The 13,551-nt window shown below is 44.8% G+C and overlaps 1 protein-coding gene across 1 annotated transcript in view; it reads right to left on the bottom strand.

The window, feature by feature from the left end:
• Positions 1-1,292: 1,292 nt before the first annotated feature.
• The window catches only part of UBAC2 (UBA domain containing 2), a 180,489-nt gene continuing 168,230 nt past the window's right edge, over positions 1,293-13,551 (bottom strand). The window contains exon 9 of the mRNA XM_074989575.1: positions 1,293-5,353. Coding sequence (XP_074845676.1) covers positions 5,246-5,353 — 108 coding nt within the window. The 3' untranslated portion in view covers positions 1,293-5,245. The remainder of the gene's footprint in view (positions 5,354-13,551) is intronic.

The following is a 13,551-nucleotide window of genomic DNA, read 5'->3' as shown; positions in this document are numbered from 1 at the left end:
CCATCCTCCTCCCCCCCCCCCACAACCCACACGCACCTTTGGAGGAGGCAGCTAGCTCCGTGTGGGCCTTCTCTGGCTGCCTGCTTTTTATAGCGGCTGCACCGGGTCACCCATGTGAAATGGCAGGGGCTGAGACCTGGAAGCAAGGACTGGATCTTTCTTGGGGTGGGGGGAATGATGGGGGGGTGGGTCACCTCACATCCCACCCTGGAATTTCTTTACACCCCCAAGTTTGGGAAACCATGCTTTAGACCAAGAGTACAAATCTATTTTCCAAAGCCAGCATACATTTTAAAAATGATTTTTAACAGTTGATGTTTAACCCTTACAAAAAGTACACTGGAAGTGGTAATGTACACAGTAAATACAAATATACTATTTCCAGATAAATGAGGATATATAAAGAACTTACTGGGAAACTGTTTTCCCACCATGAGAAAAAATTTGAGATTTAAAAACTTTTTGTCTCAATTGGGAGGAGAAAAAGTCAAAATCTTGAAAACTTTTGCAAACTTAGAATGAATCAGTTTGAGGTCAACAAAAGGTTTCAATTCTATATATTTGAAAAGTAATGTTTCAATTTTGACCATTGTTTATTTTTTAAAACTACCAATCACTTACATTTAAAAAAAAGCGATTTTGAACAAATAAATGAACTTTTCCATTTGGAATACTTTGAAATGGGCTATTCTGACACCTCTGCAACTTTCCTTTCCCTTTACAAACCAGTTGTTAAATGGGAAATATATTGAACTGAATCTTTCTGAAAATAATTTTAGTTTTGAGAACTCTAACGATGGAAAAAGTTTTGTTGAAAAATTCTTCATCAGCTCTAATCAGATAATAGTCCATGGTTCTCTCTCCCTGACACTGTACGATAAAACCAAGCAAACTAATGTCAAGGTTTTATCTCTAGTGAACTGACAGGTGATTTCCATTCATTTATCAAGAAAGGTACAAATCAATGCTCCCTGTAAGCTGAGCACTTGAGGAGTCACCCAAGAGATATTCAATTGCTGCCCAGCTGACTAACAGAGCGCCCACAGCCCGCAGCATGTTTCAACTGGTGGTGCACATCTAAACATGCCTCAGTGCACATAACAAAATTTATCCCACATAGAAAAATACAGGGGGCACTGGTACAAATACAAAAAATTGTGTATAGTCACAAACTGGATTGCGAAGTGCCAGTCGTAGTTCTTAGTGCCATAAAGTCTGGAAACTTCCAATAGATTGTTAAACATATATAGAATGAATGAACGCATACGCTGAGAGAGAGAGGATTCTCGGAATGTATCTCTTTAATTTCCTTTTATTAAACCCCTATTAAAGATGCAATGAGACTTTCCAGAGTTATATACAGCATGATAATCATGTACTTAAGATGGTTGAGTATTTTGCCAAGTGTCTCAGCACTCCTAGGATGCATTTTGCGTGTTTTTATACAAAAATAACAGCAATCTTTTGCTTAAACAATTCGTTTCTTAAGGCACCAATAGGCACTAAATACCATGAACACATGTACAAGAAGCTAAATGTTACTGTCAATTTAATCACCTGAGAGATAGTAATCTCTGTCGTCTATGCTGTGAGAAGAGGACATTTCTGACACACACACTGTCTTCTGCACAGTGCTCCTCCATATTTAACTTTAACAAAAAGGGTAGCCCCTGGCAGCCAGCCATTCCCACTGTAGAGGTGTGCCGTTATCCCATGGAAAGCATGGTGCATTTCCCAAATACTATATGATAGTTAAAGACACCACTCTGGTAAATTATTCTGACCAACAAAAGCTTTATCTTTAAAGAACGTCCTTAGCATAAGTGAAACCTGTCACAGTGACCACTGCTTGATTTACTTAGGCTATGTTTATTTTACAGCTGGGAGAAAGCTTCCCAGCCTTGTGCATTAACACCAGCAGTGTAGATATTAAGGCTTGGGCAACAGCTCGGGCTCCCACCCATCGAACACTCTGGGTCTAAACTCTGGTAGCCAGCCCATCTCCTCCACAGCCATAGCATCCACTCTGCTGTTTCTAGTATGCTAGCTCAAGTGTATCTAGTCTGTCTACCTGGGCTGGGAGGCTCCCGCTGCAGTGCTGACATATCCTCCAGGTGAGACTGTGGCTTTAATAAAGTCAATGGCAGTTTGTCACTGACTTCAGTAGGACCCATCTTTCACCCTGAAAGCCTTTCCCTATAGAAAATTGATTTGCAGTCTGCTGAAGGGAAAGCACAGACACTTTCATGTGCCTCCTCAGAAAATGTCTGAAGTGCACTTAACACGGAAACCGTATCATCGGAGATATTAAACATTAGACTACAAAGCCCTAGTGAATGTGCTCCCAGGAACTACTATCTGGCACACATATGGAGATGGTCTACAGCACATGACTCAAGTGGTCTTGTCCAGCTCTAAGTTCTCTGAATCTTCCTGAATGAGCTAACGTGAAAATTTCTGCAGCAGAGTCTGGGAGCCAAAATCAAAACCATTTTTTGTGTGAAAACGATAAAAGATCATAAGCATTTTGAGATGGCAGCCAGGGGTGAAACCCTGGTCTTTTTGAAGTCAACTGTGAGCTTTGCCACTGATTCCAGTGCGGCTAGGATTTCCTCCAATATGTTTGTGTATTTGTAGAGTGCCTACCACACTGGGCCTAAGTCTGTACTAGGAGCCCTGGACATCACTGCAATATAAAACAAAACAATAAAAGATTTAGATCTACCAAATATTACTCTGTGAATAACCTATCAATGTCCTCAACTGCACTCTACTTACATATGTGCAAATTCAGAGTGTAAAATCCATGTGGATTTTGGATGCAACTCTGTTGGCCCGTGTTTCTGTAGTAGGACAGGAGAAAAGCTGTTGGATTTAATTTTTTACTTTACACTGGTAAGAGGTAAATAAATAATTCTGTCTGTGGAAACTGATGTAACTAGTTCTACCAACAATTATTTATCACCGTTTATATACTATTGTTCTGACAGTGAATGGGGGACTTTAGAAGTATTTTAAAATAAAAAGTACAACCTCTTAGATGTATATGCCAAGGCCTTGTCTACACTAGCCCCCTTCTATGAAGGGGGCATGGAAATGACACAGACTGGGGAATATCAATGAGGCACTTCCATGAATATGCAGTGAATTATTAGCTTAATGGCAGCCATGCAAATTTCAAAGCTGCTAACTTCAAGTGCTGATAGGTATTCTAGATGCGGGCGCTTCGATATATGCACCCAACTTCCAAATTCCCTTACTTCCAAAACGAATTGGGAGTAAGGGAATTTCGAAGTTGGGTGGGTATTTTGAAGATCCCATGTCTAGACTGCCTGTCAGCACTTTGAAGTTACCAGCTTCAAAATTTGCACGGCAGCGCTTCATTGATATTCCCCAGTCTGCATCATTGCCTTGCCCCCTTTGAAGAAGAGGGCTAGTGTAGATACAGCCCAAAAGTTTTAACTGAGCTGAGAATTACCATACTATTTATGAACAGACTTCTTAAGGTTCAAGGGGTTCTCTTTGTGATCCAGGTAGTTTTCAGACTTAACAGACCCCAGGAATGTCCTATTCTGGAAAATGCCAATCATCGTTAGGTGAACAAAATAATCTTTCGCTAAGATGCAGGTACACTCTACAAAGAAATTGTAGCTGCACGCAGATACCTCATGTTAAAATGTTCACAAGCTAGAATAACAGTTTCTCATTTCAAATGTCTTAAATCAGTCCAATGACATTTAAAACAAGAACAAAATACATTGCATTATAATAGGTACACCAAATTCCCAAAAGTGAAAAAACCCTGAAATTATTTTCTTTTAATTTTGAAACAATTAGTAAGTCTTCCCTTTTCTAAAATCCAAATTATCCTCTCATTTTGATTTCTAAAATATATTTCTCTCGTGCCACTCTCTCCACTCTTCTTCCCTCCCAATTTTTTACTCCTACCACTTCATTCTTCCCAGCATCTCCAGTCCTGTTCTCAATTATAAAATACACATTACACCTGTATCTATTAAGCATATAAGTGCAAAACTCAACTGAACTTTATGGACAAGAACTGGACATCTCTGTAATAACTGCCTTGGTTTACAGAGGAGCAGTACCTAGAAACTCCTGAGATGTGGAGGCACAGCACTTCAGAAAATGAGGTGAAATATGCTTTTTTATCATTTTAAACTCTAAAATCCATCTCCCTTCCCCCCTGCTATGAGGCTCCCATTGGTGTGAATCAATCTTTCCAAAGTCAGTGACTAACAGTAAGTGCAGCCTCCAGCAGCACATTTGGGTTAGTTTGAATTTATGGCTGTGGAAAACTAAGACCAGACAGAACTAGAAGAATGATTTTTCCCCTTGGCTAATTTATGGTGGTTTGTGTGGGCGTTTTTTTTTTTTTTTTTTTAAAGAACGAGATAGCCTGCTCAGAAAGCAGGAAGTGGCATTCAACACACTAAACACATTCACCGTATTACCCTGGAAACCTGCCCAGTGTGAGGCCTGATCTTACTACAATTAGCTAATTCCCTTTTAGTACATCCATTCAAGTATTCTCACGCTGTCTGACCAGTATATTCATCTGCACAGTTTGCACAGTTTAAACTTATACTGGTCAGTTGATGTAACCTGCAATATGCACACAACAGTTCTCATATCCTACATGGATTATGCACTGAATGACAGCTTTTATTTAAAAAGATTTTGAGAGGGAGAAAATAGCACATATGTTAATAAAACTTCTTGATGAATGACATGTTAGTCCCATACTTCTTTATGGAAATAACAGTACCTACCACCTCTGAACATTTTCATATTACTGTAATCAAAAGTAAAAATACTGTAAAATAATGTAGTTACAGTTTGATTGAAAAGAAATTGAGAAAAATAACAGAATTGTAATTTCACCTGGTATGTAAATTTAGCTGTTCACAGCAGTTTGAATCTCCTCTGTATTTCCTGGTTTTTAGAATGATAAATGTCTAATGCTGATTTAAAAGAGAAATACATCAAATTTTTTAAAATATTTTTTGATCTCATATAATACGTAGAGATAAAAATTAGTTTTACAAAATAATCAGGACAGTAACCACCACTTTATATGGGGGTTTGCGAACAGTCAGTGTCATCCATGATTAATACTACTTTCAAATATTGCTCATGGCAGATTTCTCCTCTTCATGGCTTTGCTCTTTGAGAGTCTGTCCAGTAGGTGGCTTTGATTCTGTTGCAGATAGTACATAAGCAATCATCAGTGCTGCAGAAGGAAGTTGGTAGCTACATTAATGTCATTATTTGAAGCTCTTAGAGCTTCCAAAGCATCTGTCCTAGAAAATCCCATCTCCATAAGTCGTGCAACCTGTAAGAGAAACAGTACAAAACTGCTTTTAATCACAGTTTTATTCATTTTTTTCTTTTAGAGTGATCATATAACAGCAAAACAGTTTGGTTTATTACTGAACAGTCAGTGCAATTGCATATCTCTTTTCTAAATACCAAACTCTTATCTGATACAGCATGGTTGAGTGAGCCAGAAAACATTATAGCAAGTTGATAAAATACAGTTTATTATAAACAAGTAATTTCAGTCTTTGGCAGGTATTTGGGAGGCACTTTGCACATGTTACAATATAATTTTGATGATTAACTTTTTGTCTGCATGCAGACTTTCTTTAATACCTGCTGGCTCAAACAGTACTATGCTTAAGTCCAGTTTTATTTCAAATACCAGTTTCAAGCTGGAATACATGTAAAAGCTATTTTTCTTTGTTGGGTTTAATTACAAGCAAAAATCTAACTGATTTGAAATAGCTTTATTTCTATTCCAGTCACAGGCCAGAGTAAATTAAAATTTGACATAATTCACCAAATGGTCCTGGCAGCAGTAGCACTCACCATTACCCCCTTGGTGGAAGTAAGACCTAAAAGCAGACAGCCACAAGTGGGCAGCCACAAACAGACTAGGAGATACTTTGATTCCTTCTACACTGGCAGATTTTATGGAGCCTGCAGCGAACAGTAAAGCCGCCCTTCCCCACAGGGAAAACACCAGGAGAAGGGTAGATAGCAGCTCAACTCTGGGCATAGGTGCTAACTTTTGCTTTTCCCTTGGGTGTGCACCACCTCGTTCTGCTCCGAGGCCCCACTTTCACTCCACCTGTTCCTGTCCCAATCTGTACTTCCCTGAGACCTCAGCCTCACTCTGTCCCCCTCCTGTAAGGTTCTACCCTCACTCTGCCGCTGTTGGCCCCCATTCTGCCATCTTCTTGATGTCATCGCCCTTGTCCACTCACTGCTCTCTCTTCCCTGCCTTCCCCCAAGCTTCCCCCTGAGTTACCAAGCAGCTCTAAAGTACTGACAGAGTCAGTCCCTATGCGTCTGGGCTGGACTACAGAAGCATCCCAGGAGCAGACATTTGCTGAACCACTGAGATCTAGTCCTCCAGCAACTAGAAGGGCAGGGGATCAGCAACAGCCAATCAAGGCCCAGCTGGTTGCAATGAAAGGAGCTGCGGTGAAGCAAGGAGAGATGCTTCCTAGGTCAACAACCAAAGAACCAGGCCAGGCCAGGGCCTATTGCTGGCTGTGATCAGTGACAGTTCAGGAAGAACCCTACTGATTTAATTCCAAAGACTGAATTAAACCCAAGCAGAGTAAAGAAACCATTGTAGGTATAATTGGCCCAAAGGGGAAGTCGGGAACCTCTGTTTCATTTTGCTGTATCCCAGAAGGGGTTTGGATCGACACATCCAAAAGGCTAAGCCAAGGATGCACAGAGGCAGTCTGAAAGAGGCTTTGGAAGCTAAAGACAGCAGCAGCACCATGTCTGGATGCTGGGAGAAGGGGGCACTAAAATGGATGAAGGTACTGTATCCAGTTCTTACTTTTTCAGTGGAGTTTACTCTTTCTTTATGGGCAGACAGTCAAAGACTGGAGTAAAAGGTAACCACAGAGCTCTATTCCAGCAGCAAGGTTTTGTTGTAGGTTTATTGTAGCTTTCATGAATTCTAACTTTAATGCACTACTGAGAGACAAACCTCACATTTACAAGCTTAGCCAGTGAGATCATAGGGAACAAACTGATGACATACAACTCCTTTCATCTACGTATACCTCAACCACAGGATTCAATACACTTCTTCCAGGAAACAGCAGAACATGTTTCCCTATAAAAGGACACTTAAGGTATTCAAAAACTCACAAGTAAAGCAGGTATTTTTGTCCTAAGAACACCAACGTTTGAAAAGAAAACTGGAGACAACTGTTACTGAAAGATACATATCTAACAAAACATAAATAGTGAAAACCATAAAACTGAAAATTCCAAGGTCTTTACATTCCAGTTTTGCTGTATTCTAATTTTTGCTACTCTAAGGTTTTTGTATTTTGCATTTCACTGGTAATTAGACAGCATTCCAAGTCATTACCTATCTGGTGAACTCTAATGACCAAATTCAGCAAAGCTTTTAAGCCTGTATTTTAACTTTGAGGATTTACTGAACCCCTCTCTGTTTAGCAAAGCACTTAATTACATACTTAAGTGTTTAACAAATGCTCATAAGCCTTTAGTTCAGATCCTTTGCTAGTATAAACTAGAGCAATTCTATTAATGACAATACAGCTATAAAATTTACACAAATGGAAAATGTGACAATTTATATTTTACTTCGCAATACATTCAAGGCGTGCTTTGTGGGTCCAAATGTATATTAAATACAGACTAGTAGTAGGCATCCTTCAGTCTACGTAGACTATGGATTGCGCCCTTCGTAGTTCCATTTGGGATCATCATTTGCAGCATCGACTGTGACTGTGAAGGCCCACATGAGAGTGACAGTCCTTGTTGCATGTGTAATGGGTGTCTGGCAGGTCCTTACTGTGCCTTCTGTGGGCTCGCTTCTCCTCTGCTAGCTGTCTGATCCTCATCGCACCCTTCTGAAGGCCCTGGTGTAGTTCCTGCCTCCATCTGCTGCGATCACCTGCCAGCTGCTCCCAGCTGTCCGGCTTGGTGTCTACCTCCGAGGTCCCTCTTGCAAACATCTTTGTAGCGCAACTGGGGGCGTCTGGGAGGTCTTTTGCCAGAGGCTAGCTCACCATACAGGATGTCTTTTGGGATCTTTCCATCATTCATCCTGCAGACGTGGCCACGCCAGCGGAGCCGCCTCTGCTTGAGGAGGGTGTACATGGTTGGGATTCCAGCTTGATCAAGGACGGTGGTGTTGGACACTCTGTCCTTCCATGATATTCCAAGGATGCGCCCAAGGCAGCGCAAGTAGAAGACATTCAGCCTCTTTTCCTGGCAGGCGTACAGGGTTCAAGCCTCGCTGCCATAAAGGAGGGTGCTGAGGATGCAGACTCTGTAGACTTGCATTTTGGTGTGAGTGTACAACTTGATGTTATGCGACACTCTCTTGCTGAGTCTGGACAGAGTTGTGGCTGCTTTTCCGATCCTCCTATTTAGCTCAGTCTCCAAGGACAGGGTGTCAGTGATGGTGGACCCGAGGTAAACGAACTCGTGGATGACCTCTAACGTAGAGTTGTCAATGCTGATTGATGGAGGTTCAGCAACGTCCTGAGCAAGTACATTTGTCTTCTTTAGGCTGATGGAAAGCCCGAAGTCCTTGCATGCTTTGGAGAACCGATCCAGCAGTTTCTGAAGCTGGTCTTCTGTGTGTGACACTACAGCAGTGTCATCTGTGAACAGCATATCTCTGATGAGGACTTCCCACACCTTAGATTTAGCTTTCAGCCTTGCAAGATCAAACAGTTTCCCATCAGATCTTGTGTGCAAAAAGATGCCCTCTGTTGAAGATCCAAAGGCGTGCTTCAGGAGGAGCGCAAAGAAGATCCTGAACAATGTCGGAGCAAGGACGCATCCTTGTTTGACACCGCTCCTGATGCTGAAAACATCCAGTAATGTGCCGTTATATTGGAAGGTTCCTCTCACGTCTTCCTGGAAAGACTGAATCATCTTGAGTAAGAATATTAGACGTGGTCATCACTAGACGTATTTTTAAATACAGACTAAGATATGCTGTTTCAATCTGAACCAGAGACTGAGTTCATAGAATCATAGAACAATAGAGTTGGAAGAGACCTAAAAAAGCCATCGAGTCCAGCCCCCTGCTCTAAGCAGGACCAAACCCATGAGATCAACCCAGCCAGGGCTTTGTCGAGGTGAGACTTAAACACCTCCAGGGATGGAGACTCCACCACTTCCCTGGGTAGACCATTCCAATGCTTCACCACCCTCCTAGTGAAAAAGCTTTTCCTAATGTTCAGCCTGGACCTTTCCAACCACAACTTGAGACCATTGTTCCATGTTCTGCCATCTGTGACCACTGTGAACAGCCTCTCTCCAGCCTCTTTGCAACCTTCCCTCAGTAAGTTGAAGGCTGTTATCAAGTCCCCGCTCAGTCTTCTCTTCTGCAGACTAAACAGTCCCAATTCCCTCAACCTTTCTTCATAAGTCATATGCTCCAGGCCCCCTAATTATTTTGGTCACCCTCTGCTGGACCCTCTCCAGTGTATCCACATGCTTCCTATAACTGGGGGCCCAGAACTGGACACAGTACTCCAGATGCGGCCTCACCAAAGCTAAATAAAGAGGAACAATCACTTCTCTGGATCTACTGGCAACGCTCCTCTTGATCCAACCTAATATGGCATTAGCCTTCTTGGCTACAACGGCACACTGTTGACTCACGTCCAACTTCTCGTCTACTACAACTCCCAGATCCTTTTCTGCAGAACTACTACCGAGCCAGTCGGACCCCAGCCTGTAACAAGGCTTGGGATTCTTCCAGTCCCATCAGATTTCTTGCAGCCCAGTTTTCCAATTAGTCTAAGTCAGTCTGGACCCTGTCCCTCCAGCGTATCTACCTCTCCCCCTAGCTTAGTGTCATCCGCAAACTTGCTGAGGGTGCAGTCCAACCCCCCATCCAGGTCATTGATAAATATGTTGAACAGAACAGGACCCAGAACTGAACCTTGGGGCACTCCACTAGAAACCGACTGCCATCCCGACACCAAGCCGTTGATCACTACCCTATGGGCCCGACCTTCTATCTAGCTGTCTATCCATCTTACCATCCATTTATCCAATCCACATTCCTTTAACTTGCCAACAAGAATATTGTGGGAGACCGTACCAAAGGCTTTGCTAAAGTCCAAATAAATCACATTTGGACTGGTTTCACAAGCTGTTCTGGATAGTTTGGGTGCAGTTCAAAGGACCTATCTAGCTTTGGATTAGATTCAGAAACAAAACCAGAGATGGAACTTCTCATCTGAAGATCAACAATCTGCTCCCCTATCAAAGTTGGGAAGAGGTCAGTTTCAGGTCACCTTTACTTTTAAATAGCTGTGTTTCGTTCAGAATTATCTTCTGTAGGAGAGTCTAGTTAGTGCTGATAAAAGCAATTTCTCTATTAAATAAAATCCTGAATCATATAAATATTCAAAAGCAGGAATGACCTGAGATTTACAGACCATGACCTAGATACAGAAGGTGCATGAGGTGATATCTTTTAGGGGACCAACTTCTGCTGCAGAGAGAGATGAGCTTTCAAACTTACACATGATATAAAGAAGAGGGAGCTCTGTGTAAACCTAAACATTTATCTTAATTCACCAAATGATATGATCTCACCCACCTTGTCTCTCTAATATTCTGAGACCAACAAAGCCACAACATCTTCACATTCCACAACCAGATAAAACTTGTAGGATGAGCCTACACTAGCAAGTACATTGGAATCTGAGATTGAAAGATGGCTTTCTTTTGAAATATCCCGCAGAACATCTACACACACTCTGCAATCTTTCAAAATTAACTTTGAAAGAACAGGGCTGTTCCATCAAAGTTGGTCCTCCACTCCCATGGTGGGAAGAGCACCCCCTTTCAAAAAATTGTTTGAAAAGACAGCAAGTGTAGATGCTCCATGGACAGCTATTTCAAAAGAGGGAGTCTTCCATGGTGGCGATCAGCTGGCAGGCAGTGCCTTCGTTCACAGCACAAGTGGAGCTCTTCGTGGCTCCGGCATCTGGCCATGTTTAAGGAAAAGGCTCCCACAAACCCCCTGGCAGGAAGCTGAGAGGGTGCAGGCAGTAGGGAGTCCATTCTGCTCTCCAACATGCTGCTGGCCACAAGGCCCCAGCCAGACTGTCTTGCTCCCTGGCACCATGGCCGGCACCACGGACCCCTGTCCATGCCAGGCCCCTGAAGGAGACTGGGAAGTCCTCCCAGGAGGGGAGCCAGGCCCCGAAGCACTGGGCCTCCTCAAGGAGGGAGGTTGAGCTGCGTTCACCCTCTGGGAAGATGAGGAGGTCCTGCACCAGATGGGTGCCAGAACATTGCAGTGTTTGAGTGCCTCTCCAAGGGCCTCACAGGCTGGGGTCACCCCACCCACACACCAGACCAGGGCTATTCCAAGAGGAAGTCCACCAGGGCTATTGCAGAGCCTGGGACATAGCTGGGCGGTTGGGGGCAGTGCTCACCAGCGGCCCCTACTTTAAAGAACTGGACCGCCTCCTGGGCCCCAAGGAGGCGGGACCCCCCCAGTCATGGTCCTCAACACGGCGGACCCCAAGACCAAGCTGTAGCCCAAGATGGGGACAGAGGGAGAGGACTGCACGGGACGAGCAGCCGGCACCAGGTGCCCACGGATGGTCAGGTTGTTGCAGACCAACATTGATGGCAAGGGCTCAAGCGAGGGGGCCCTTGTCATTGATATCCCATCCGGCCCATCCAGCTGGGCCCCTCTGATCGTGCCTCGCCCGAGTTCCTGGAGGGACCCAGAGGTATGTGCCGTGCATGCCAGTTGCTGTGGGGCTCAGGGAAGGGGCATTTGGTTACACATAGGGTGGCCATAGCCCACCCACATGGCTGTTGGCACCGGGGCACAGGCAAGCTGGATGGCCCCGCTCCCCCAGTCTCAGAGGGTTGACACACGGCACTCAGCACCATGCAGCTGGGACAGCACCATGGGCTGCCCAGCTGTTGAGGGACTGGGAGGGGCGAGGGGAGATCACGCTTGCAGCACCCATACAGGGAACCCTGAGATGAGGTCCCTGTAGGGCCCCCAGGACCAGGATTGCGGGGTTCACAGGGGCCATCGCTCAGTACTAACATCACATTCCTCTCCCCCTCTTCTGTCTCCACAGCTTCAGCAGCTGGACCAGCCCTGTCACAGGCCCAGGGAGCCCAACCACCAAGGGTGAGCAGCCTGGACCCCGACCAGGGCGCCCCATCACAAGCCACTCCTACACCCAGCCCTCCCATCCTCCCCCAGTCTCCCATCACCCTCCCACCCTCCCTCCCCACTCCAATCTGCCCTCCGCCACAATTCCCACTCCCACTCCCACCTCACTGTCCCCTGGCTGCCCTTCCTCCTTCCCTTCTCCAACCTCCTCCCCACCCAAATCACCCCCTCCCACCCCATCTCATGCAGTGCCCCCCTGCCCAAGAGCCTGACACCACTTCCCTGGTCCCAACCCACCTGCCCCCAGCTGGCCTTGTGCACCTGGCCCACATGTTGGTGGCCAGGGCTGACCAAGAGGAGCCGCAGGGGCCCCACCCCAGCTACGTCCCTACCTCCCCATGCCGCTGGCCCCAGTTCAGCCCCAGCAGGGTCCCTGGAAACGGGGGAGGGGAAGGGGCAGGAGTGGGAGATAGGGATCCAGGCCATTGACCCCCATTGAGGACTTCAGAAAAGCAGACTTTGACTCCTTCAGGAACCTGATGGGCAGAATCCTCTGGGATGCTACCATGAAGGGAAAAGGAGTCTACGAAAACTGGCAGTATTTTAAGGAAGCCCTATTGAAGGCACAGAAAGGAATTGTCCTGATGCACAGCAAGAGAAGTAAATATGGTAGGAGACCAGACTGGCTTAATGGGGAAATCCTTGGAAAACTTAGGCACAAAAAGGGAGCTTACAAAAAGTGGAAACTGGGACAGATGTCTAGGGAGGGGTATAAACGTATAGCTTGAGAATGTAGGGCAGTTATCAGGAAGGCAAAAGAGCAACTGGAATTGCAACTTGTGAGGAATGTGAAGGATAACAAGAAAAGTTTTTACAGGCATGTTACCAAGAAGAAGGTGATCAGAGAGGGCGTGGGGCCCTTACTGGATAAGGGAGGTAACCCAGTGACAGATGATGTTGGGAAAGTGAAGTACTTAATGCTTTCTTTGCCTCTGTCTTCATGGACAAAGACAACTCCCTGACTAATGCGATAAGTCATGCACTGTGGGATGAAGGTGCACAGCCTCTGGTGGGGAAAGAACAGGTTAGGTGCTATCTAAAAAAGCTAAATGTACATAAATCAATGGGCCTGGACCTAATTCATCCTAGGGTTCTGAGGGAGCTGGCGTATACTGTTGACGAGCCCTTGGCCGTTATATTTGAAAAGTCGAGATTGGGAGAGATCCCGGATGATTGGAAAAAGGCAAATGTAGTGCCCATCTTTAAAAAAGGGAAGAAGGATGATACAGGGAACTATAGGCCGGTCAGTCTTACATTAGTCCCTGGAAAAATCATGGAGGGGGTCCTCAAGGAAG

Source organism: Carettochelys insculpta, chromosome 1 (assembly GCF_033958435.1).
Source record: "Carettochelys insculpta isolate YL-2023 chromosome 1, ASM3395843v1, whole genome shotgun sequence".
NCBI lineage: Eukaryota > Metazoa > Chordata > Testudines > Carettochelyidae > Carettochelys > Carettochelys insculpta.
Note: the sequence above shows the minus strand (reverse complement) of the source record. Positions and strands in the feature narration are given on the sequence as shown.